Source organism: Salmo salar, chromosome 21 (genome assembly GCF_965601325.2).
Source record: "Salmo salar chromosome 21, fSalSal1, whole genome shotgun sequence".
In the NCBI taxonomy this organism is placed as follows: Eukaryota; Metazoa; Chordata; class Actinopteri; order Salmoniformes; family Salmonidae; genus Salmo; species Salmo salar.
In genome coordinates, this window is record NC_138311.1 from 4639713 (window position 1) to 4667274 (window position 27562).

Here is a 27562-nt window from a genome sequence, read left to right on the forward strand (position 1 = left end):
AGGGATGAGCACTCCTCCCCTCCATCCCTCTATCGTTCTCTACTTCCTCCTCTCCCAACCTTTTATCCTTCTGTCCCGGCATCCTTCTGTCCCTCCATCCCTCCAACACTCTGCCCATCCATCCATCCCTTCATCCATCCCTCCCTCTTTCCACCCCACTTCCAAAGAGATGAAACGAACCAGCGAGCCCAGTCACTGTGCAGTCAGCCTGCACGTCTGCAATTTCAGACCTCTTTAGATCATTTTTCATGCTCACCCAAAATGAATAATGCACACATTAACTGGTGCCAGTTAATACATTTCCGTCTCACTGCACTATATTTTTCAATAAGGGGTCTAGCTGCTTCGCTTTGTTTTGCAAAACAAGCCTCAGAGGGCTCCTGCTGAAAATGATACCACCCTTCCCTTTTCTCCCGGTTTCTCCATGGCCTCAAAAAATAACGTTTTCTCTATTTCCATACAGTAACACCAAATGTTCCGTTTTTTACTACACAAGCATTAGTGACTATGATATTAAATATTTGCAATTCATTGTTTTCTCTGCAGATAATAACAGAGTGTATCTTACAGTACTCTCACATCACCTGGGCAGCGCTACATAAATGTGAATCAATCTTGGCAATGATTCCAGTTCCAGACTGGGTAATGGAGGTCAAATTTGCAATGGACCAACATACTGTATGTCCATTAGATCATCGCAGCAGAGCCCTGGGTAATATCAAGACTTCACAAAGACTAGCGTCCAGTTTCTCTGTCGCTAAGGCATCAGCTAATGGTGATCCGAACAAAGAATGAATGAATCAGAATTTGGCTTCTCTGGACATTTTATCGCCCATCTCTAATGATTAATCACCAGTAGTGGACACCCGGGATACCTAAGAGGGGTGAAGGGATAGAATTTGCGGAGGGTTGGACAGATAGAAGGGGCAGAGGGATGGAAGGAATGTGACATTAAAGGGATGGAAGTATGCTGAGGCGGAGGTAGGATTGTGACAAACTGTTACCTAATAAGGACTGCCAGTTTAATGATCCCACAGTGAACATGACTCCTGACCTCTGGTGTTAGAGAAGGGGGAAAGTGTCGGGATGGGAGAGATACCGTTGGTTGAAGTTGATGCCTTGATGCACTTTACATCAATTAGACAGAGGAGACGGAGGTGTCCATCAGAGCCCATTAGGGTTGTTGTGGTTGGGGGGGACGGGAGGGATGAGAGGGGGGTGTGACATGGGGCTAACACAGATCACGTCCTGTCAGATTGATAAGAAGTTTGTCACAAGACCGAGAAGACCTCTCTCAGATGATGGGGGTAGGTTAGAGGTGGGGCAGGAGTGTTCTAATGAACATGCAACCATGATGGAGCTTGAAAGTTATTCCACAGGAATAATTAATTGACCAGTTTCTCACAGCAGGAAAATAATCCTGCATCAACAGAAAATCTGAATTATTATGTGGATTATAATTAGTGGACATTTCTGTAGGGGTTGTTACATTTTTGTTAGGATAAATCAAATCTGGAATTTTAAAGTGGAAATTACAAACTTTAGAAGCATTTTTAAACCTTGAATACACTCGAAAACACTCAAAGACAGCATTTCCTGCTGTGCAGGAAAATTCTATGCGACAAGAGTCATCAAATCAAGCAAGTACATCTGTATGTACAGTATGTGGCCAACAATTAGCCTACAGTGCCAATTACTTCTTGAGATCTGCGGTCATAACGTGAGTGTAGTGCTTTTTTGACATCATGGCATGATTTACAGACGAGTTACCTCCACATATCATTAGTTAAGATTTGGCAAAACTGCACATCTCCAGGCATCACATCTCATTCAGTCTAAGCTTTAGGAAAATACACGACATGACCAAACGTATGTGGACACCTGCTCGTCAAACATCTCATTCCAAAATCATGGGCATTACAGTTTTTCTCCATTGGTTTGGCTCATTTCTTGAAACAGAAATTACATTCTCAAAACTCTAAGATCATTTGGCAAAACAGTCTTACAGTTCAGCACAACACTATAGCTCACTTGCAAAAGCTCATATCTCTCCTAAAACTGTTCACTCATGCTTCTAAACTAAATTCCTTTCCCATATAAAGAGTCAGTGCCACGAAAATGGCAAAGATCCTTCTCAATTGCTTTGGCTCATTTCTTGAAACAGACCGGACGTTCTCAACACTCTAAATTTCATTCTCATTTAAACAGTCAGTGCCCCCAAAATGCTTCGTCCCTTTGGCATTGTGTAAGCACCGCAAGTCAAAATGTTTAGATGTTTTGTCACTATGGCAGAGGACCATTGAAATATCCCTCATGTCCACCTTTCAGTCTTAGCCCAGTCCTTCATTGACAATGGTTACTGTACTGTTTTTTGTCCAGCTAACAGAATACAATTGTGTATAAAACTGAAAAAAAGAAATAGGATTTTAGGGTAAGAGTAGCCTCCAAGGTTTGACATCACACATTGCACTCATACTGCCAAGGAAATTGTAACCATTATCATTCACACACATAAAGTAACTTCCATACATCAGAGTAAAAAGAAAATGTATACAGCATAATATACTGTAATATAAACACACAAACAAAAAACAATGAAAATTATATGCAGCCTACAGTGCTGTAAATAAAGCTGGAGTTTCACAACTAACAGTTCTTCACTGGTCGCTGTCCTCACCCTCCCTCTCCTGGCCACCATCCTCACCCTCCTGGCCATCCACACGTTGCTGTCTGTCTGGCCACAGATTCTCTTCCACATCACAGCGTATATTCTCCCTTGCAATGCAACGAGGGAAGAAACGGCGTGCATGTCGCAACCATCCTCTACACTGATGTCCTGTAATATCCTCACACGCAGCATCCATTGCATGGAGCAGGGACCTCTGATCTTGAGCCCGATGCTCATACACTCTCCACCTCCAAGCGGAGAAATACTAGTGAACCAGGCCCCGATGAGCGGGCCACGGTGGAAATTCACATTGTCCCATACAATGACATATTGTGGTAGGTGAGGCCCTACGAGACCTCTCTCATTTTCAGGGATCAAATCAAAATGAAGGCGGTCCAAGAAGATGAGGAGCTTCTGTGTATTGTATGGGCCAAGACTGGGGATGTGAGTGGCCACACCATTCTCAGATATGGCAGCACACATAGTTATATTGCCCCCTCGCTGGCCTGGGACATCCACCGTGGCCCGGTGGCCAATAATATTATGGCCACGTCTTCGGCCCTTGGCCAGGTTGAAGCCAGCTTCATCCACAAACACGAGGATGTGATGGATCTCGTTTCCTTCCAATGCCATTATTCTCTACAATAGCGTAAAAAAAGAAAACATAAAATCAGTCATACAGAAGAGTCATACACTACAGTTACAGACAATTACATAGGAATGTTCTATGTTCTCCACAAGTTCAATATACTACTGGCCACTACTCCAGTGGTTCCAAACCTGGGGTACATGTACCCCTATGCAGAGGTACTACAGGGGGTATTTGACAGAAAGGGGAGGGGGGAAATCATCAATGACTAGACTTACTGAAATGTTACAGTAAAACCCACAGTATTAGATAGATTTACATGGGAGGCACTAATTGCAGCTCTTTGACCCCTTTTCTTATTGTATGTTATATTCTTCAAAATAAGGATTATAATGATAATTGCATACAGTAAGCTGCAGTTTTTAGGCAAAATGTTGAAGTCAGATAAATCAAATACTTCCATACCTGGATTACCTGGATACACAAATCAGGTAAAGTGGGTACTGCAGCCAAAAAAGTTTGGAAACCACTGCTTAATTGTAAAAAGGTTATAATGATGGACAACCAGTAACTGACTTACATGTACATACTGGTACCGCAGCTCTTTCACTCTATCAGAGTTCCTCTCAAATGGTACCCTGTAAATTTGCTTCATTGTCATCTGATGCTTCTTCAATATCCGGTCTATTGTGGAGTTGCTTATAGAGTTGACATTTTGGAATATGGCATTGTCTTGTAGGATTGCAGCACGGATCTGTCTCAATGTGATGGCATTATTTGCCATCACCATGTTACAGATCTCTGGTACTTGTTGTTCATTGAGAAGTTTTCCTCTACCACCCGTGCAAGGTTGTCGTCCAATCCTAGATATAGAAGTCAAAGGACAACACTCCATTCGTAATGTATACCTTATGTATTCCTTTCAGAATGAGTTACCTATGTAATTGTATTGTTGTTTTACTTACAGTAACTTTACCACAATTCTAATGCATCACTGCACAGTGACTGGAATACTACTGTAAACTGTATCATCAATACTGTAGAAAATAAACTATTCCATAGTTTATTTTCTCCAATGTTTTTCTTGTCATTTTTAGTATCATAACATCCCATTGAGGTAAGATATTACTGTAGGCCTATCCCCACACACACACACACCACACACACACACACACACTAAATGAATAGGTAAGTGTAAATAAATATATTTCTTGCTGTATGCACAGTCTCCTGTCCTATACAACATATAATTCCATAATTGACTGACTACATACCTGTTTTCCCTGCGAAAGGTTTGGATGATGGAGGAGACTGTTGAGCGAGGCACATTAGGCTGCACTCGGCGACCTGCCTCCGCCATTGTGAGGCCATGGTTGATGACATGGTCTATAATTGTGGCCCGAATTTCATCCGGGACAGCATGGTGTCTTCGTGCTCCTCGGCCTCTTCCCCCTATTCCACCACCACGCACCCTTACTCCTCCTCCTCTTCTTCTTCCTCTTCCTCTTCCTCGAGCAGGCAGTTGCCCTTGTTCATGTACTTGGCCAGGTGCCTCCATGTTCAGAAATTGTACTGGTCCTGCATGGTCAAGCTCTTTACATACATGTTTGGCAGCATTCACAGTCATGGACAGCACCTGTCAGGTAACTAAACATACTGTTTGATTGGTCATCTGAGATGTGTGAAACTCCTTCGTTAGTCAAGTTCTAGTTTCACCTGACTGTCAATTGCTGTAATAAATTTATCAAATGTTCCAAGGGATTCATATATGGTATTCATGGTATTATGTTCTTGACTAATTTTGACAATTGAACAGACTATTGTGCATGTGATGACTTATACAATGAAATGACGCTGACACGTTTTAGAGCGAACAACCATTAGACTGACAATCAACAATCAGTTTAGATCGATAAGATCTATTCACTTGGAAATTGTGCTAAATGTAGGCTACATGTACTTAATCATTTGCAAAGATGTACTGAGACATTGAGACATGTACTTAGACATTTGCAATTTGATGAAATGAATGAGAAATTCAATTCTGTTGTGAACAATTGCCAAGTGGTTTGGAGGTTTGTCCATGTAGTTTTGAGAATGTAATTTCTGTTTCAAGAAATGAGCCAAACCAATGGAGAAAAACTGTAATATGGAGTTGGTCCCTACTTTGCTGTTATAACAGCCTCCATTCTTCTGGGAAGGCTTTCCACTAGATGTTGGAACATTCAGCCACAAGACCATTAGTGAGGTCGAGCACTGACGTTGGGCGATTAGGCCTGGCTCGCAGTCAGCATTCCAATTAATTCCTAAGGTGCTCGATGGGGTTGAGGTCAGGGCTCTGTGCAGGCCAATCAAGTTCTTCCATACCGATCTCGACAAACCATTTCTGTATGGACCTTGCTTACTGTATGGACTTCTCTACTGAGGAAAATCACAAGAGGAAAGTTACTACGGATATTGCAGGAGTTCCCGTTGAAATCAGACATGTCCGTGGTAAGGACAACTTGGTTGCTGAATGTCTTTCAAGGATGGTCAGTCAAAAAGATTTGTGTTTTGTGTTTAGCCCTGGCTCACAATTTATTTTGATTGCACATTTTACGTGTTGGAGATGAGTATTGTTTTGGTTGCGCTTGTTCCAGGGGGATGAGAGCATTAGAAAAATACTTTATTTTACCCCTGTTTCTCAAACTTCAGTTTTAGGCGGCTAAAAAAAAGAAATAAAAAAAAAATTATAAGAAAAAGATTGTAAAAAAAAAAAAAAGTTGCTCTCTTTGGACTGTATTGTTTACAGCCAGTGGGGGCAACACATTCTAAGTAGCGATGCATTTAAGTTGATTATGTTGTGAAACGAATGTTGTTTTCTGTTGGTGGTGAGCAACATTTCTGTTGATGGTGAGCAAATATAGGATATATTTGTTGTCTTAAGGGGGAAGGTGTTACAGGTTTTGGTTTTCTATTCATGTTTTGAGGTTGGATAGCACGCATAGCACTTTAGCACGTTCGGTGCACCGATTGGTGAAACCTTTCGTTAGTCAGTATGTTATACCTGTGCAGGTTTGTCCATCTGCTTAGTGGTAAGGTGTTTCACCTGTGCTGGCCCAGACGCTATTTAAGAGTGGCTGGCCCTGTGCTCCAGTTGTTTTGATAGATCCGGAGGGTTAACACCTTTAGTTGGTGTGCCCCATGTTGATTTCTAGACAAACAATCATTTATCTGATTTTCCTGATTTCGTTTTGCTCTACCTTTTTGGTTTGCTTCCTGTCTTTAAGTTTGGTGTGGGTTTTTCTTTTGTTTGCCTCTTAGTGGGCAAATTTAGTGGGGGCTCATGGTGAGTGTCTTTTAGGTTCCAGTTGTTGTTGATAGTCAACTTTCAGTGGACACCTCCTCCTAAAACCCAACCTGTTTTGTTTTGGTTGTTGTCAGTGACTATTTGTTAATTCCTCCTTCTATTTGAGCGACATTATTTGGTTTTCTAGCTGTGGAAAGTAAACAAAATGGTTGCATTGTCATGCTGAAACAGGAAAGGGCCTTCCCCAAACTGTTGCCACAAAGTTGGAATCACAGAATCGTCTAAAATGTCATATGCTGTAGCATTAAGATTTCCCTTCACTGGGACGAACTGACTTGTTGGAAAGGCGGCATCCTATGACGGTGCCACAATGAATGTCTCTGAGCTCTTCAGTAAGGCCATTCTACTGACAATGTTTGTCTATGGAGATTGCATGGCTGTGTGCTCGATTTCATACACCTGTCAGCAACGGGTGTGGCTGAAATAGCCAAATCCACTCATTTGAATGGGTGTCTACATACTTTTGTATATATATAGTGTACCAGTATTTAATTCAATATTTCATTAATTGTGTCAGGGTGATTTTGCAGATAAGAAGTGTGAAGTGAAAAAGGTTATCCAGTATGAGAAGTTTTCTTAAAGCACCGGTAGGCAACCCATCTTTTTTTAATGTCACTCCCTAGGACACCAGGTTCTTGTCAGTCAGAATAACTAATGAAGACCAAGTTTTGGGGGGGATTCATCCCAACAAACTTTTTATGATAATATAAGGTTATTATGATCAAAATGTCCGCTCCCTACTGATGAGTGTAGTGTATGTGGTATCCAGCCAGCCAGAACAATATGGATCAACATCCACCTTCAGGCCTAGGATGAGATAAAAAACTATGAAACAGAAGACTGTCAGAAGAGAGACCAGGATGTAGTAGAGCATACCCGGTAGCCGACTGTTCCGACAGTTTCACTCAGTTCCATTCAGTTCTGGGAGCTCCGATGGAAACTCAGTGCCCTCAAAAATCTTTAGGTTTGTGAAACCACCAACTGATCAACTATTTCATCTCGTTTTAGTTTCAGGATATCCATAGCGGGTCTGACTGAACTAAGTGACCTTAGCAAGATGTTATCCAATGAGAAGCACGGGTTTGATCTTCAATGGGATGCCGTGTGTGTGTGTAAGCTATTTATTGTAATTTCAAACATCTCCAACATTGTGTCTTTACATCAAAGCAGAGCAAATAAAAAAACAGTTACACAACAAGGGTGACATTTCATTAGTGGATACTAGTGGTGTATGTACAAGAAGGTGATACTTATCGAAGACTGCCATTGATGGTAAAAACCATCCAGATCAGGTGTCGTGTCGCCCCCTGGTGAGTGTATCAGTAACATCAACATCAAAGGGGCTGCTTTCAGTCACAACACGTGTATTGTACTGCATGTGTAAAGAAATGTTGCGGCCCTTTAAGGAGAGACACACCAGCTCCGCCACCAGCGCTTCAAAAGTTTCCTGCGAGCCGAGGGAGGCAGGTGAAAAAATTGTGTGTTGACCTTTGAACCCAGAGTATACAGTTGTTGACTGATGTTTCACGTCCGGGTCAGCACTTCCCTCGGCAGTGTCCTTTCAGAGAAGCCGAAGTGTGTGGGAGGGAGAGAGTGAGACTATGTCTGAGAGAGTGTGTGTGTGACTTGTGTGTGTGTGTGTGTGTGTGTGTGTGTGTGTGTGTGTGTGTGTGTGTGTGTGTGTGTGTGTGTGTGTGTGAGCGAAAGAGACCATGTATGATACTGTGTGTGTTTGTGTGTGTAGCTGTGAGGGATCTCATCACGTCTCTTTGAAGCCTCTATGTTTTCATCCAGCGATGGCTGTCGATGCTGACTTGCTGTCTCGGCTGACCCCTGGTCGCCTCGGTGGACACTTCAGAAAAACGTTCATTGCCAAACACCTTTCTGGGGAAAAGGGGGAAGAATGCTGATGTCTCACACAGTATGACCATTATTTACTATACATGTAACATAATGTCTGTGTAAGAAAGTGTCAACAAATGTTGATTAAAAAAGAATATGGGTGAAAAATTTCCTAAAATGATGGCCATATTTTTTTGCTCTTTTAGGTGGTAAAATCTGAAGATGTAAGATTTTTTAAAAGTTCTGTGGTCAAACACCTTTCTTACATTAAAACTACAGAGGATGGGAAGAGGAGGGAGGAAACGAGGGATGGAGGAGAGGTGAAGGGTCCTGATCCCACCCCAGTTAGGAAAAGAACAGAGAGATGTTAGTCAAAATAAACACAGTAACACAAACCATTTGAATGACCGAACCCTATCTGCCAATGCACCTCACAGACAGTAAACAACGATTGAACTATTATTTTTTCCTCCAGAGTAAAATAATATAGAGTATTGTGCAAGAATGCAATAAGCAGCACGATTCCAGTATGGGAACCAATGGCACTCCCAAGCGGACCTGGGTTGAAATAATATTTGAAATCATCCAAATACTTTGAGTGTTTGCTTGAGCATGGCTGGAGTGTAACTGGCAGATAGGCGAGGTTCGTACGTTAGACTATCCCATTGGTTACATTGAGCTAGACAAGCTCAATCAAGCACAGATAAAGGGTAGAATAGTATATAATCCCAAAGTGATTATAAAGTAATATTCTATTTGAAAGATTTCAAATACTATTTGAACCCAGGTCTACTCCCGAGGGCTAGCCAAACTAAACAAAGTTTTACAATGCCTGTTCTAGACACACAAATGCACTGTGCTCCTCACAGCTGAGATAACATGGGGGTCAGAAATGAAAGAGGAGAGGGTTCACTGAGGATGAGTTCCACATGGCCTCAGGAACCAGGCCACACAGATGAAACACAGAAACTTAGATAGACATGTGACTAGTGTTAGCTTCTAGAGCACCTGCTACTTACAATATCTTTAAGCAAAGCCATGTTGAAACAAATGTTGGGAGTTTGATTGCATAGCAGGGTAAAAAAAAATCTATCAAAGTGCCCACTAATGACTAGTCAAGCAAAGGTGTTGTGAATGCTATACCCCCTTCAAGTATTACATGCGTGTTTGCGTCTATATGTGTGCGTGTTAAAATAAAATATTTATTTTTACAGGGATAGCAAGAACTAGACGGGATGTTTCAGACTAAACAAGGCAAATGTAAAAATGTCATCCCCCATGAATGATGCAGCGCCCCCCCTTTGGGCTTCAGCCTAGAGCTGAAAATGAACGCCTTGAAGCAGACAACAATACTATAGCTGATTCCTACAGTCATGTACCAACTGTAAAAGAGATGATATCTCAATTGAAAGAGTGGAGTGAGAGCAAAGAATACAACGAATGTCCACATTTCACTGAAGCCATAAAATGTGCCCATCGGCTTGCAATCAGGAAATTTATTCCACAAAGTCGTAAAAGGAAGATCCAACGACTCCATGAGTATAGGAAGAGGATAAACAAAGCCAAAAAGGGGACTGTTGACATGCACACATTACAAGTAACAGTCAAAGGGCATTGTACACACAGAGGCCTGACTCCCAAAATAAAGGTTACATAAAAAAAATCTAAACCCTTTGTTAGCACCTCACATCTGTGATTTCATATCCGCAGCAGCATAGCTTATTGTGTCATGGTCTAAAACTAACAGTGTGTGGTGAATTGAGTCCCCGAGAAGACCCTTTTGAGACATTTGGCTTTTAGACAGGGGATCAGTACAACAGACGTCTTACTGACTACATTAGTAAAAGTCTTCAAAAGGAATCTCTGACTCTAGTAACCCAAACTCTGACTAACCGAGGGGGGCAGATGGTGTGACCCTAGGCCTGTGTCCCAAATGGCACCTATTTCCAATCATAGGGCTCTAATCAAAAGTTAGAGTTTTTAGAGTAAAGACTATATGGGGAATAGGGTGGCATTTATAGGAACCCTAACTCAGGTGGACAGGTGAGATGATTGTTAGGTATTCAAATAGACTTCTGATCTGCCTGAACAACACACGGATAGACCTGTGACTGACCCCCAGGTAGTGGGGAGAACTGACTGTCACTCACACGGACCCCTGGGTTGTGTTCAGTAGGGTACACTGTAGCAAAAACTTTCTGCAATGGCAAACATATTGGACAAATTCAGGAACCGCTCCCCTGTTTTCTCTGAACAGGCTCCTGCTCTGCCTCAACCCAGGGATGGTAACGCTATCACTCTCATCTGTCTAACATGGAACATATTATTAGAGGTTGCATTTATTTTTACTCAATATATACATTGAACAAACTATGAGTTTTGACTTTCTGCTCAGTCCAATCGTGTGTTGTGTATATCTAAATAGTGAGTCATTGAAATATTCTGGATCAATTATCTGGGTTAATTTGTTGCAATTACGAGTTTTACCAGACGCTGGATATCAGGAGAGATATTTGTTTTATGAAATTATAAAATAATCCAGTTTTATCCTGATGATTTTCGTTTTTCTTCAGGGCATATTTTCTCATGTAGAACAACTTTGTTCTGGCCTTAACCTCTATGGGCTACAGCCAGTTGAATCCTGTGGCGCCTTATTCAAATCCTTAGATATGCTATTACTTAAATTTTTCAAAAATATGACTATTTTACACCATTTTAAAGATAAGACTCTCGTTATTCTAACCACACTGTCCGATTTCAAAAAGGCTTTACAACAAAAGCAAAACATTAGATTATGTCAGCAGAGTACCCAGCCAGAAATAATCAGACACCCATTTTTCAAGCTAGCATATAATGTCACATAAACCCAAACCACAGCTAAATGTAGCACTAACCTTTGATGATCTTCATCAGATGACAACCCTAGGACATTATGTTATACAATACATGCATGTTTTGTTCAATGAAGTTCATATTTATATCAAAAACCAGCTTTTTACATTAGCATGTGACTAGCATGTGACTAGCATTCCCACCGAACACTGCTGGTGAATTTACTAAATTACTCACGATAAACGTTCACAAAAAGCATAACAATTATTTTAAGAATTATAGATACAGAACTCCTCTATGCACTCGATATGTCCGATTTTAAAATAGCTTTTCGGTGAAAGCACATTTTGCAATATTCTCAGTAGATAGCCCGGCATCACAGGGCTAGCTATTTAGACACCCAGCAGGTTTAGCACTCATCAAAGTCAGATTTACTATAAGAAAAATGTTATTACCTTTGTTGTCTTCATCAGAATGCACTCCCAGGACTTCTACTTCAATAACAAATGTTGGTTTGGTCCAAAATAATCCATCGTTATATCCAAACAGCGGCGTTTTGTTCGTGCGTTCTAGACACTATCCTAAAGGCTAAATTAGGGTGACGAGCATGGCGCAATTCGTGACAAAAGAATTCTAAATATTCCATTACCGTACTTCGAAGCATGTCAACCGCTGTTTAAAATCAATTTTTATGCCATTTTTCTCATAAAAAAGCGATAATATTCCGACCGGGAATCTGCGTTTAGATAAACAGACAAAGGAAAAGAAAGCATTCGGTCGAAGCGGGCATGCGCCTAAGCCCATAGTACTCTGAGTGGCCACTTGCCAAAAGCGATAAAGTGTTTCAGCCAGAGCCTGCCTCGATATCGTTCAACTTTTTCCCGGGCTCTGAGACCCTATGGAAGACGTAGGAAGTGTCACGTTATTGCACAGATCCTGAGTCTTCAATAAAAAGAGCCAAGATGAAACACTACTTCTCAGACAGGCCACTTCCTGCTTGAAATCTTCTCAGGTTTTGGCCTGCCATAGGAGTTCTGTTATACTCACAGACACCATTCAAACAGTTTTAGAAACTTTAGGGTGTTTTCTATCCAAAGCCAATAATTATATGCATATTCTAGTTACTGGGCAGGAGTAGTAACCAGATTAAATCGGGTACGTTTTTTATCCAGCCGTGTCAATACTGCCCCCTAGCCCTAACAGGTTAACCAGCCTGATCTCACGAGCTCACATTCTGTTTCTTAGCAAACCATCTGGTTTCACAAGGCCAACTTTTTTCCTTATTTTTTTGTTGCTTGTGTTGGTTAAAGAGTAAAGTTGTGAACCTCAACTTGCAGTCACCCTCACAGGCTTTGATACAGGGTGCACCTGTATCATGATCAGCTTCTTGATATCCCACACCTGTCAGGTGGATTGATTATTTTGACAAAGGATAAAATGCTCACTAACAGGGATGTGAAAGAAATTACACACAAACTTCTTGTGCGTATGGAACATTTCTGGGATCTTTTATTTCAGCTCATAAAACATGGGACCAACACTTTACATGTTGCGTTTATATTTTTGTTCAGTGTAGCTCATTGCTCCTGAGAAAAGTGTTGTGTTCGACACCAGCTAAAGCGAAACAGATTCAAGACCAATACCGGAGCAAATCGAGTTCGAGTCAAGACGACCGGAATGGGGAAGGAGGCCAAGTCAAGACTGAGACCGGGAGGGGGACAACGGGTTCGAGACCGAGTCAAGATTGAGACCAGAAAAATGCAAGTCCATTTCAAGACAATGATAGTAATTTTACCAAATCACCAACATAAGAGTTCTAAATGTCCAGTATTTCTGTGTTCATATTTCAGAAGAACATATGGATTCTTTAGACATTCAGATAGAATAAATGCATGCTGAGGGAAAATAGAGCCACTCTACAAATTATTACTAATCCAAACACAGTGGGGAACAATTGGCCTTCTACGCCTTCAGAGAAGGGCTAAGGATTAATAAAATAATAATTATAATAATATAATAATAATTCTAATTCTATTGGGATTTTCAATGATGTTCTGAATTAATCTCTTCAGTTTTTGGTGTGACAGTGGAATCAACCAATCACATTTTGACTTAATGGGTGGGACCGTTTTTACAAAAACGGATGGAAACTTCTGCCTTCTTGAAGGCCAACAGGTCACTGAGCAATAGCAAGCAGTATTTTTCCCATTGTCTAACTAGCTATAGTTAGCTAACGCACTTTTGTACATCGCGCTGTAACGTACAATTTACCTTATTTTAGCGCCCCAAAAAATGTAATACTTCCAGGTCAACTGTAATATGAATACCATTGTAAAGCACAATTTCTCCCCTTTCCAGCAAAATCAATGACGAGACCTTCATGCTGTCCGTCTCTGCATGATTGAAGAAGGCAATGAGCTCCATCGGGTCTTTTTAAAAATGGCAGGTGGGGAAGCGAAATCTACTGTGTGATAGAGAATGGGGGAGATTTTTTTTCACCCTATCTGTCCAACTTATCACCTCTAAAATGTAAATAAAACACTATGAAGAGTTTATATAATGTGTCATTACATACCTATTTGAAGGTTTGTGTCGAATTTGAATCTGTTTTTTAGGGCGGCGCTAAAGTTATCTTCAGAAGTAAACAGCGGCTGTCGTGGCTTTTGAGAGTCATGTTGGCTTGCAGTAATGACACAAAAAATCTATGCATTCAGTTGTGCAATTGACTAGGTATCCCCCCTCAGATGACACACCTAGGACATTATGTTATAATATTTTCACGGCTGGATAAAAAACGTACCCGATTTAATCTGGTTACTAATCCTACCCAGTAACTAGAATATGCATATACTTATTATATATGGATAGAAAACACCCTAAAGTTTCTAAAACTGTTTGAATGGTGTCTGTGAGTATAACAGAACTCAAATGGCAGGTCAAAACCTGAGAGATTCCTTTACAGGAAGTGGCCTGTCAGACCATTTCTTGAACTTCTTTGCCATCTCTATCTTTTACTAAGGATCTCTGCTCTAACATGACACTTCCTACGTCGTCCATAGGCGCTCAGAGCCCGGGAAAAACCTGAATGTCGTCATCCCAGCCCCAGGCTGAAACACATTATCGCCTTTCTCAAGTGGCCGATCAAGGGACTCTGGGCTTAGGCGCGTGACCTGGCCGCCCCCGTCTTTGTGATTTTTTCCTCTGTTTGCAGAAAAGAAGATTCCCGGTCGGAATATTATCGCTTTTCTACGAGAAAAATGGCATAAAAATTGATTTTAAACAGCGGTTGACATGCTTCGAAGTACGGTAATGGAATATTTAGAATTTTTTTGTCACGAATTGCGCCATGCGCACGACCCTTCTTTACCATTTCGGATAGTGTCTGGAACGCACGAACAAAACGCCGCTATTCGGATATAACGATGGATTATTTTGGACCAAACCAACATTTGTTATTGAAGTAGCAGTCCTGGGAGTGCATTCTGACGAAGACAACAAAGGTAATGAAACTTTTGTAATAGTAAATCGGAGTTTGATCAGGGCTAAACTTGGTCGGTGTCTAAATGGCTAGCCGTGATGGCTGGGCTATCTACTGAGAATATTGCAAAATGTGCTTTCACCGAAAAGCTATTTTAAAATCGGACATAGCAGGTGCATAGAGGAGTTCTGTATCTATAATTCTTAAAATAATTGTTATGTTTTTTGTGAACGTTTATCGTGAGTAATTTAGTAAATTCACCGGATGTTTGCAGGGGGTATGCTAGTTCTGAACGTCACATGCTAATGTAAAAAGCTGGTTTTTGATATAAATATGAACTTGATTGAACAAAACATGCATGTATTGTATAACATAATGTCCTAGGGTTGTCATCTGATGAAGATCATCAAAGGTTAGTGCTGCATTTAGCTGTGGTTTTGTTTTTTGTGACATTATATGCTAGCTTGAAAAATGGGTGTCTGATTATTTCTGGCTTGGTACTCTGCTGACATAATCTAATGTTTTGCTTTCGCTGTAAAGCCTTTTTGAAATCGGACAGTGTGGTTAGATAAAGGAGAGTCTTGTCTTTAAAATGCTGTGAAATAGTCATATGTTTGAAAAATTGAAGTTTTTGTATTTTTGAGGAATTTGTAATTCGCGCCACGCCTATCATTGGATATTGGAGCAGGTGTTCCGCTAGCGGAACGTCTAGATGTAAGAGGTTAATCTGTGGTAACAATATTTATTGCCAAAAATCTGTTGGAAAATGAAACAAAGCTATCCAGCTAGCTACCTACCAAAGTTGTCCTGTGAGTGTCTAATGTATTTATTAAACTTCCTAATAAACTTTTAAATTGAGTTAGCTAATTGATGCCTAGTTAGCAAAGTCATGTTTTATGGCATAGAGTTTCAATCTGCAGCGCCACTGATTGGCTAGTGCTTAGCTAGTGGATGTTAGCTATCATTTTTGCACAATTAATGTGATTGCTAGCTAGCTAACTAATGATTTTCCTAAACACATTTTTAGGTGAATATGTTGAACTTTTTTAAAAATAAATTCATGTCAATATGCCAGTGTCACTGTTCAGTAGCATGTTTGCTAGCACAACAGCTAAGGTACCAACAATATGAGCTGACTTGACATCAAAGCAAGACTTACCTTTTGCAGATCGATACCCTTCCTGAACAAGTGGTGTTGGAAGAGGCTGTTTTGGGAGGAGAATGCATCAACACCCTAGAAATATGTTTCATGTCTCATAACACTTTTTTATGATATGAGTGTATCGACTTAAAGCTTATGTCATGACGTTGCCCTCTTTGAGTACAGCGAGCACAGTTGACCCCCTCCCCCTCTACCATCCCCCTACTTGTGCACCATCTCCCTCTGTCTCCTACACCCAGGCTGCTGTGGTCAGAAGGCGGTCGTAAATTCCAAAGGGAATGTCCTGCCTCATGGCCCCAGTTTTGAGACAGAGTGGTTTCATAGAGAGACAAAGGAATTCTTTCACCTCACAGGACGGGGGAACCGAACGACATTTATGTTCTGGTATAAAAGGTATAAAAGATCGGTGAAGAATCCAGCTACGAACTGGTCCGTTTGGTACAATGTTGTGAAACTCATGAGAGACAATACGGCCATATTACCATAATAATGTTTATATGATAGCCTCAGCTATGAGACTTACATCTAAATGGTTGTATAAAATTTATGAATAAGGATAAACCTATTTGGAATATGTTGGGATGCTTGTAAGATGTTAATGTGAGAGAATTGTATTTTATACTTAAAGTTTTACCAAATCATTGGCATTGATTGATTAATTCAATTTGCTTTTGCAAATTCATTCACGTCCAACTTCCACAGTACCGAACAGTACTGATGGTTCATTAACATCTATAAATAGATTAAAATCGTCTTTGCAGCTCCCAACATTCCAAAACCAAATTTTGGGAAATTAGGAAAAACATTTTTCCTTTCAAATGTTCTAATAATGTGCAAGCTATCAGAGGGGGTAGTCCCCGCTCGCCCGCTAAGTAGTGAACCTCCACCCATAAAAGAATTGATCTCTGACCTCAGCAGCGATACCAACCCTAATTATGCCATTAGTGGAAAAGCAGACAACGCTTTCCAAAATCAAGCATCGGGCGCAGGCCTCGTAAAGGTTCTCTCCAGTCTAGCTCTGATGTCTTGCCATCCGAGATTGGCATCTGTCCAATACCGCAGTGCACAGCTGAAGCACGAGCAGGTAACGGTAGACATAAACGGACAGGTGGAGAGAACCGGGAAACAAATGACAAATGCAGAAAAGGGAAAAATTCTGCTAGCTATGGAACTGCGCTTGAAAACTGAACAATTAAATGTAATTGCAAAAATGTATGACGATAAACAAGCACAACCTCTTCAACAAAATCATTTTCTACAGGAACAAGCACAAGCTCTTCAACAAAATCGTTTTCTACAGGAACAAAATAATATGCTACAGGAACAACTCGATTTAGCCAAAACTAAATACGATGATGTCCACGCCAAACTAGATAAATCTGAAGAGTTATCTACAAATAGGAGCGCTCAACTTGACAACATGCATGCTGTTTTGTTGAATGTTACTCAAAATAACACGGTTCTCCTCAAAGCGCTGCAGACCAAAGATGATCAGCTAACGAACACAATGACAAAGTTGGATGACATATCAGCAGAACTTATTGAAGTTGCTGACCAAATGAATGATGAGAGAACTCAGGTGATGAGGATGGAAATATTGATTTCTAAGCAAGCAGAGGAAATCTCATCACTGAATCTCTCGCTCCGTACTCAAGACCTCTATCTGCAAACCATGACAGATAAGTTTGAGACCGAAAGGAGCAGGTGTGACACTCACGTGTCCAAAATCGGTAATCTAAGCGCTCAAGTGGACTCTGGAATGCAGCAGAATACCACCCTTAGGTACCATCTGGAGGAAATCCAGAATGGTCACGCTCTACAGCGCGACTACCCATCCAAGCAACCGGAGCCCTGTACTCACAGGAGTAAAGACAATAGGTTTCAGACCTTGCCTCCCTCATGTGTCCCCCAGTCTTCTCCTCTTGGCTCTTCGGCACTGAGTAATATGGCGCCTCTTGGCCAACAACAACAAGGCTTGGCTTCTCCTTTTGGCCTTTCGGCCCCAATCTCTCCACAGGATGAAGCCAACCCTCTCCGCCCGCTTGGCGCGGAATACCTTGACAAACTCGTCAAGAATTTCCCCACCTTTGACCCCGTTCCAGGTCAGCCAAACGATACTGAGACGTTCCTAGCTGACATAGAGGACGCGTTGGATGGCTACCCGAACGCTACGGGTTCTGACAGGGTTTACCTGTTGAAGCGAACGTCGAATAGACACGTGACAAGGTTCATTCGTCTACAACAGCAACACGTGCTAAATGACTATGCTAAACTTGCCACAGCTTTGAAATTAGAATTCAGTGGTTCTGCGACTCGCAAACACGATAGCTCACTGGCTAACACCGTCAAACAAGCTCGGAACGAACACCCACAAGCTTACTATCATAGGCTCCGTTCAGCTTACTTTGGCCTACTCACTGAAACAGGAATTGAAGAGCTGTTACCATTCAAACAAATGTTACTGTCGAACATGTATCCCACCTTCATTACCTACTTGGGCCATGCCGCCCACGTTGGCTTGCCTATATTACAACTCAGAGAACTTGCAAGCACAGCTTTTGAGGCATCTAAATTTCACAACGCTAAGAGCCCTGACCACTCGGTTTTGAAGTTTGACCAGGAGCACTCACTCCAGTTAGAGGGTGCATTATGAGGTATTGGAGCGTCGAGAGATGACGCACAACAACAGTTTCATTCAAGACCCTATCCAGGGCCCACTTGATAAAGAAACAAGCCCACAGGCTTTGTCTATAGACTCTGATACAAAGGTTGCGAAGAAAAAGGTCAAACGCTTCGTTAAAGCCAAGCCCACTCAAAATCGGAAAAGTCAATCTGCTTCCACCTTGAACAGAAATGGCACATCACATCATTGCGAACGACCACTCCACTTTGTGGGGAATATGTCCACTAACCACGAATCTAAACGGCGATACCTGGAAACAGTCCTGGAGGACTGCTTAACTTGTCATGCGCTAATGGGAGTGCATTCTGACGAAGAACAGCAAAGGTAATCCAATTTTTCTAATAGTAATTCTGAGTTTAGCCTGCCCCAAACTTGGTGGGTGTCAAATTAGCTAGCCTGTTATGGCCGAGCTATGTACTCAGAATATTGCGACAATATCACTCATCTCTCAAACATTGTTCGATGATCTCAAAAGGGCTTTGAAGCCAACTAAACGTTGGTTAAAAGTGAAACGATGCGACACTACACTTCGAGGGGTCACTCAGACTACCGCGCCTCTCACATTGAGAGTCATGCTGAAACTTCACTTCCAGGACGTATCGCTTGTTCACCCTGTGTATGTTACCAGCCTCAAAACTGTACCCCTGCTACTTGGAGCAGACTTGATGGATCGGTTACTCCCATTGATGGATTGGAAAACCAACCAGGTATGGTCACAGACCACAGTGTCTTCTCCACTGACCACACTGTCTTCCCCTAACGCTAGCTGCAATGCGGTCATTCACGAGGGGTATCTGTCGAAAGCAACCCTTGGGAAAAAGACGTTTAGAAACCTCTTGGTACAGAATCCGATCCAAGGAGATAGTACGATATCTCGACACATTCCATCAGCCAACCTGATTGTCCATTCTTTTCATGATTTCGAGCCAGCTGTCTCTGTGAATAAGCAACTTCCCTCCTCCTTGCAGTCGCGCAATACGATAGTTGAGATGAACTTCTCTTGCCCTTCACACACTTCCGCAAGCACTGCGGCCGTCTCAGCAATAAAAACATTGATGCACAGAGTATACTCTGCTTCCGATGATACACCTTCCGCTTTGTTGGGGACTGTCACCCCTTACAATGACACTAATGGCGTCAGTCCAGCAACTGAGCCGATGACTCCCACTGGTGAAACACTTTGCGATGTCACAGACCGCTATCCTCGTCTCAGTTCGCAGGTACTGAAGAGGTTGCCACACGCGGACGCGGTGGTGACTGACATGCCTCGACAGCCACTGAGCGTTTTGAAGCACAAACACCAGGAGATTTGGTTGAAAGGTTACAGCCATTCTCATAACAACGCGGCCGCTGACAACTCGTACATAGGGTCCGACCTTTTCGTTTGCGCCGCGGACACCTACACCACCCGCTGGTGGGGGGGGTCCCGAGACACAAAGGGGGGGAATAGTAGCCCAGACCCATGATGAGCCTCATCGAGGCCGGTGGGGGGGTCGAGACTACGGACAACACCGTACGAGGCCGCCAGAGCATAAATCAAATCTAGTTGTAAACTCCCCTATGAGAACAGTGAGGAGCAGACAGGCCCCTAGATGGGGGTTATCTTAGAACACATCTAAGATAGTACTGAGGTGTACCACACTGGTCGTAAAGGAAGTCCAGTGGACTTGTCCACCTCCAAAACAAATGGCAACAATAATCATTCCTTGCCATTTGTAGGTTCAACTACAATACAACTAGTAAAATGCTCCAATCATGTGTTCCGGTAGATAATATTTCATAATAAATCGGTAGGATAACTGGTCCCCTTGAGTACCAGTACCAATACCAGCAACAGTCAGTCCAGCTACAATCAGTAAGAAGGTTAGAGACCTAACCAATCAAATTATCCTTGACAACAGCGACATAGGAGTCACTCAGAGTGCAACATGTGGAAGGGAATCTCCAGTGCACTCTTCCAATGGTTAACACACATGTCACTAATAAATAGAATCCTCCATTCAGGAGGAAAATTATTAGAAGTCATTAACCATGATCACACCACGTAGAACTGGTCCAATACTTAAAGAGTACTTCAGTCGTGAGGTTAGCTCCTCCGTGGATAACATAGCTATGAAATAGACTTCATACCTATCGCCCCTACAATAGTGGAAGACACAGTGACTTGTAGAAAAACTACTACAGACTCCCTTGACACCAATTCTGACTGACCTCCAGGCATTGACCTGAAAATTACCTGACTACGTCAGACTCATTCTGAACAAGTTGTAATCTGCCAGGATACTTGGTTTTCTTCCCTTGACATGCGCGATTGTGTAAGCATAAACGCACATGCACAACGGAACATCCAATTAGGATTTATGCTAGGATCACTTAAGGGCCCAAGCAATATACCAGCCTTAGTAAAGTTGAACATTTACTTCTAGGCCTTTGACTCTACAGCACTCACCAGTATTCTTCCCAGAAGTCCATAGGTCATCCCTGTAGACTGCCCAAAACTAGTGCATTACAGCTGTAGACTTATCATATAGTTATCAACTTAGGATAGTTCCTAAGCAACACACCAAGTAGGAAAACCCTAGATATGGCATTGGAGACAATGCCATGATAATCATTTTGCCAGAACATTGGACGTATATAGAATACAGTCCAGTTAGATGATTTTTGTGTGAGAACTATATTTTGTATATCTTCTGTTTATGCTTTCATTCCTTTTCGGTTCAGTTCCTTTGACACTTAGGAAGTGATAGAGCCATAATAAACAAAGTCCCCATACAACCATCACTTAGTGCCACAACGCCACTCATTGGGGAATTAATGTAATTATATATATTTCATGAGTGTGTGTGCGTTGTTAACCTCTATGGGCTAGGTGGGACGCTAGCGTGCCACCCGTGGTGCACTCCATCAACAGCAGGTGCATTTCAAGAGCGGCAAATTTGAATCCAAATAAATGTCAAAATTCAAATTTTTCAAACATACAACTATTTTACACCCTTTGAAAGATAAACATCTCCTTAATCTAACCACGTTTTACGATTTCAAAAAGGTTTTACGGCGAAAGCATAAATTTAGAGTATGTTAGGACAGTACATTTACAAGAGTTGTGTGTAATGTTTTGTCAATTCAAAGACAGGGTCACCAAAACCATAAAACCAGCTAAAATGATGCACTAACCTTTTACAATCTCCATCAGATGACACTCCTAGGACATTATGTTAGACAATGCATGCATTTTTAGTTCTATCAAGTTCATATTTATATCCAAAAACAGCGTTTTACTATGGCATTGATGTTGAGGAAATCGTTTCCCTCCAATAACCGGCAGTCAAGTCAGCATCACAAATTAAATAATTAAAATTAGAAAACATTGGTAAAATATTATATTGTCATTTAAAGAATTATAGATTTACATCTCTTGAACGCAATCAACTTGCCAGATTTAAAAATAACCTTACTGGGAAATCACACTTTGCAATAATCTGAGCACTGCGCCCAGAAAAATACGCGTTGCGATACAGACTAGACGTCATGTTGGGGAGATCTAAAATCGAAAATACTATGTAAATAATCCATTACCTTTGATTCTCTTCATCAGATGTCACTTCCAGGTATCACAGGTCCATAACGAATGTAGTTTTGTTCAAAAAAGCTCATCATTTATGTCCAAAAATCTCCGTCTTGTTAGCACATGATCTAAGCCAGCCGGACTTCTCGTCATGAACGAGGGGAAAAAATATATTTCCGTTCGTTCAAACATGTCAAACGTTGTATAGCATAAATCATTAGGGCCTTTTTTAACCAGAACATGAATAATATTCAAGGTGGACGAATGCATACTCTTTTATAACGTATTGGAACGAGGGTACCCAACATGAACTCGCGCGCCAGGTGTCTAATGGGCCATCATCGTTCCATGGCTCTTGTTCGGTCAGATCTCCCTCCAGAAGACTCAAAACACTTTGTAAAGGCTGGTGACATCTAGTGGAAGCAATAGGAAGTGCCAAAATATTCCTCAGCCCCTGTGTTTTTCAATGGGATAGGTTTAAAGGTAATACAACACATCAGGTATCCACTTCCTGTCAGAAAATGTCTCAGGGTTTTGCCTGCCAAATGAGTTCTGTTATACTCACAGACACCATTCAAACAGTTTTAGAAAATGTAGGGTGTTTTCTATCCATATGTAATAAGTATATGCATATTCTAGTTACTGGGTAGGAGTGGTAACCAGATTAAATCGGGTATGTTTTTTTATCCAGCCGTGTCAATACTGCCCCCTAGCCCTAACAGGTTAACATCTGCCTAAGTTACTGCCCATATCTTCCAGTCTGGACGACGGGTCCAGAACGGCGACCCCAAATCCGGATACCCACGGCCTATCCTTGTGGCGGCATGCCCGCTGTCAGAGAGCCTACCAAGGTAAACCACCAGAGGGGGGGACCGCAACGGCGATCACCAACCAGGACATCCCCTGGCCCTTCCTGGGGTACTCTGCAGCTTCCAGGGAACCTACCAAGGTACACCACTAGAGGAGACTGCAACGGCGATCATCAACCGAACATCAACTGCCCATCCTTGTGGTGGACTGCTCCGCTTTCAGAGAGCCTACCAAGTTCAACCACCAGAGGGTACTGCAATGATGATCTACAAATGGGACATCACATGGTCATGATTTTATGTTGATTTGTAACTTGCAGGATAAACAAGATCCAAACCACCAGGGGGGATATGTCATGACGTTGCCCTCTTTGAGTACAGCGAGCACAGTTGACCCCCTCCCCCTCTACCATCCCCCTACTTCTGCACCATCTCCCTCTGTCTCCTACACCCAGGCTGCTGTGGTCAGAAGGCGGTCGTAAATTCCAATTCCTCATGGCACCAGTTTTGACACAGAGTGGTCTCATAGAGAGACAAAGGAATTCTACCATCTCACAGGACGGGGGAACCGAATGACATTTATGTTCTGGAGAAGGTATAAAAGATCGGTGAAGAATCCAGCTACGAACTGGTCCGTTTGGTACAATGTTGTGAAACTCATGAGACAATACGGCCATATTGCCATAATGTTTATATGATAGCCTCAGCTATGAGACTTACATCTAAATGGTTGTATAAAATGAATGAATAAGGATAAAACTATTTGGAATATGTTGGGATGCTTGTAAGATGTTAATGTCAGAGAATTGTATTTTTTACTTAAAGTTTTACCAAGTCACCGGTATGCCCCCAGGGACACAGACAGGACAAGGCGTCATGTGACAGCCTTTTCTACGTTCAGTATATGAACTCCCACCCAGGGTTTCTTTCTTTAGACCAGCTTACCTCGAGAAGAGAGGGCCAAGGTTTGACCATGTATTGCTCTACTGAACTTTAACCATACCACATGGTTAAACTATCGATACAGAATAAAAACAAGTCTTTGATATTAATTACTAGTCTGCAGCTAGGAATTCAGTATCATTGAACGCGACAACCGACGAAACATCCATTCTATAACGACATTAATGAATGTCGCTTTGAAAGATCCATTCTAACCGAGAGAGAGAGAGAGAGAGAGAGAGAGAGAGAGATAGAGAGAGATAGAGAGGACGAAACTCTCCAACAAAGATCATGACGACACATTGTAAATATATATATTGATTGCAATTGTTTCCGAATGAGTGAGCATTCATGTTCAAAGGATTAGCATATCAATTGTTAATATTTATCAAGTCTGTAGTGTCTTCTCAGCTGACCCCCACTATCAACTTTTGTTTAAACCTCTTACATCTAGACGTTCCGCTAGCGGAACACCTGCTCCAATAGCCAATGATGGGCGTGGCGCGAATGACAAATTCCTCAAAAATACAAAAACTTCAATTTTTCAAACATATGACTATTTTACACCATTTTAAATACAAGACTCTCCTTTATCTAACCACACTGTCCGATTTCAAAAAGGCTTTACAACGAGAGTACCCAGCCAGAAATAATCAGACACCCATTTTTCAAGCTAGCATATAATGTCACATAAATCCAAACCACAGCTAAATGCAGCACTAACCTTTGATGATCTTCATCAGATGACACCCCTAGGACATTATGTTATACAATACATGCATGTTTTGTTCAATCAAGTTCATATTTATATCAAAAAACAGCTTTTTACATTAGCATGTGACGTTCAGAACTAGCATACCCCCCGCAAACTTCCGGTGAATTTACTAAATTACTCACGATAAATGTTCACAAAAAACATAACAATTATTTTAAGAATTATAGATACAGAACTCCTCTATGCACTCGCTATGTCCGATTTTAAAATAGCTTTTCGGTGAAAGCAAATTTTGCAATATTCTCAGTAGATAGCCCGGCATCACAGGGCTAGCTATTTAGACACCCAGCAAGTTTAGCACTCACCAAAGTCAGATTTACTATAAGAAAAATGTTATTACCTTTGGTGTTCTTCGTCAGAATGCACTCCCAGGACTTCTACTTCAATAACAAATGTTGGTTTGGTCCCAAATAATCCATTGTTATATCCAAATAGCGGCGTTTTGTTCGTGCGTTCAAGACACTATCCGAATGGTAAAGAAGGGTGACGAGCACGACGCATTTCGTGACAAAAAAATTCTAAATATTCCATTACCGTACTTCGAAGCATGTCAACCGCTGTTTAAAATCAATTTTTATGCCATTTTTCTCGTAAAAAAGCGATAATATTCCGCCCGGGAATCTGCGCTTAGGTAAAAAGACGAAAGAAAATAAAGCATGGGGTCGACTCGTGCACGCGCCTAAGCCCATTGTCCTCTGATCGGCCACTTACCAAAGGCGATAATGTGTTTCAGCCAGAGGCTGCCTCGATATCATTCAGCTTTTTCCCGGTTTCTGAGAGCCTATGGGAGCCGTAGGAAGTGTCACGTTACAGCAAAGATCCTCAGTCTTCAATAAAAAGAGCCAAGATGAACAAGAACTTGTCAGACAGGTCACTTCCTGTATGGAATCGTCTCAGGTTTTTGCCTGCCATATGAGTTCTGTTATACTCACAGACACCATTCAAACAGTTTTAGAAACTTTAGGGTGTTTCTATCCAAAGCCAATAATTATATGCATATTCTAGTTTCTGGGCAGGAGTAATAATCAGATTAAATCGGGTACGTTTTTTATCCGGCCGTGAAAATACTGCCCCCTAGCCATAACAGGTTAACAAGCCGCCATGCCGGTTTAGCCCACTAGGGCACATTCCTCTACCATTTCTTTGTAACAATACCTACTGTTTGTATGCTTTCTGTGAATTACTTAGTTTAGTAAATAAATTATTTTAAGACAATTGCTGTATGGATGACTTAGTGAAGACTGGGTTTGTGCAGATAACAACAATTTACGACGTTTGGAATGAGCCTGACACGAGGTAAAAATAATAAGTCATTAAATCAGAAGACTCATAGATCAGATATTAATGATATCTGGAAAGTTATATTAGGAAAATTATAACTTTGTAATCTGAATATTTTCCTTGGTGCCCCGACCTAGTTAATTACAGTTACACGATTAATCAGTTTATTCGCGTAATAATAATTACAGAGAGTTATTTGATAAACATGTCTTCAGTTTAATGATGCCCAAACACACGACTCTGGATACGATAAGCAAATGCATGTATTATTCTAGTAGCTAGTGCATCTTGATCATGTCTTGTTTCTTCTCTCTTTCTAGAAGCAATCAGTTACAAGGCAGAGACAGGCCTTGAATCAAAACTGAGGACATAGAAATGTGTCCACCAGGTCAAGGCTTCTTGTATGCATGGCTTTGAGATGTAAGTTAACGATAATTCACTTTGGGAAAATAATATGAATTGCCATATTAGGAATAACTCAATTTTATGTTGCTTTTCTTTCACCCAAGCCCTGAGTCAGGAAGAAGAGACAACTAGTAAATGACTGTCTCCTTGTGCTTGACCTGCATACTCACCAGACATGTCACCCATTGAACATGTTTGGGATGCTCTGGATCAACGTGTATGACAACGTGTTCCAGTTTCCACCAATATTCAGCAACTTAGCACAGCCACTGAAGAGGAGTGGGACAACATTCCACAGGCCACAATCAACAGCCTGATCAACTCTATGTGAAGGAAATGTTACGCTGCATTAGGCAAGTGTTGACCAACAGATGCATATCTGTATTTCCAGTCATGTGAAATCCATAGAATTTTTTTCAATTGACTGAATTTCTTAAATGAACTGTAACTGTAAAATATTTGACATTGTTGCATGTTTCATTTATTTTTGTCCAGTGTATATAGAATGCCAGTTTCAGTGAGAAGCATAGCAACATCAAGGCAACTTTGTAATAGCTGACCCTGTTTTCCCAAAGCCAAACCTGCAGAGTCTACCTTAAGATGCCACAATATAAAATGTTTTCAGTATCCTAGTTGTATTTTTGTTTTGCTTTTCTGGATTGTTTCAGTGCATGCATTCAACAAGCTTTGGACAAAGGACTTCCACTGGGAAGTCAAAGTTAGCTCAAAAAGGCAATGGTTCTGAAATGGGTTTTATTTAGTATTTTTTTTATTTAATTATTTACATTTTGTTAATTATCTTTTAAGCTTCCACTGGTTGAAAGCTATTGCTCAGTTATCACTTGGCTCATGTAAATTCTTTAGTTTCCCCTTTAAACATTTTAAGGTCAAGATCCCCATAGTGTTCACATTTCTCTCATGTCAATGTTGTAGCTACATAAAAAGATTCAATAAACAATCTATTTGGGAAATATCCCATCTTTGCTCTTTTCTTCACTAGCATGCAGATGATTTCAAGTTGTATTGGATTCATTTTAATCTGTTAAGACATTGAATACATGTTTAGTATATTTAGTACATTTATACTGAACAAAAATATAAACACATCATGCTTCAATTTAAATGATTTTACTGAGTTACAGTTCATATAATGAAACCAGTCAATTGAAATAAATTCAT

The 27562-nt window shown here is 41.2% G+C and overlaps 1 protein-coding gene across 2 annotated transcripts in view; it reads right to left on the reverse strand.

Annotated features, from left to right (window-relative positions):
* Window positions 1–7713: 7713 nt before the first annotated feature.
* The window catches only part of tmtc4 (transmembrane O-mannosyltransferase targeting cadherins 4), a 71349-nt gene continuing 51500 nt past the window's right edge, over window positions 7714–27562 (reverse strand). For both annotated transcript variants that reach the window (XM_082966925.1, XM_082966923.1), the window contains one exon: window positions 7714–8490. In XM_082966925.1, the coding sequence (XP_082823051.1) occupies window positions 8393–8490 (98 nt within the window). In that variant the 3' untranslated portion in view covers window positions 7714–8392. The remainder of the gene's footprint in view (window positions 8491–27562) is intronic.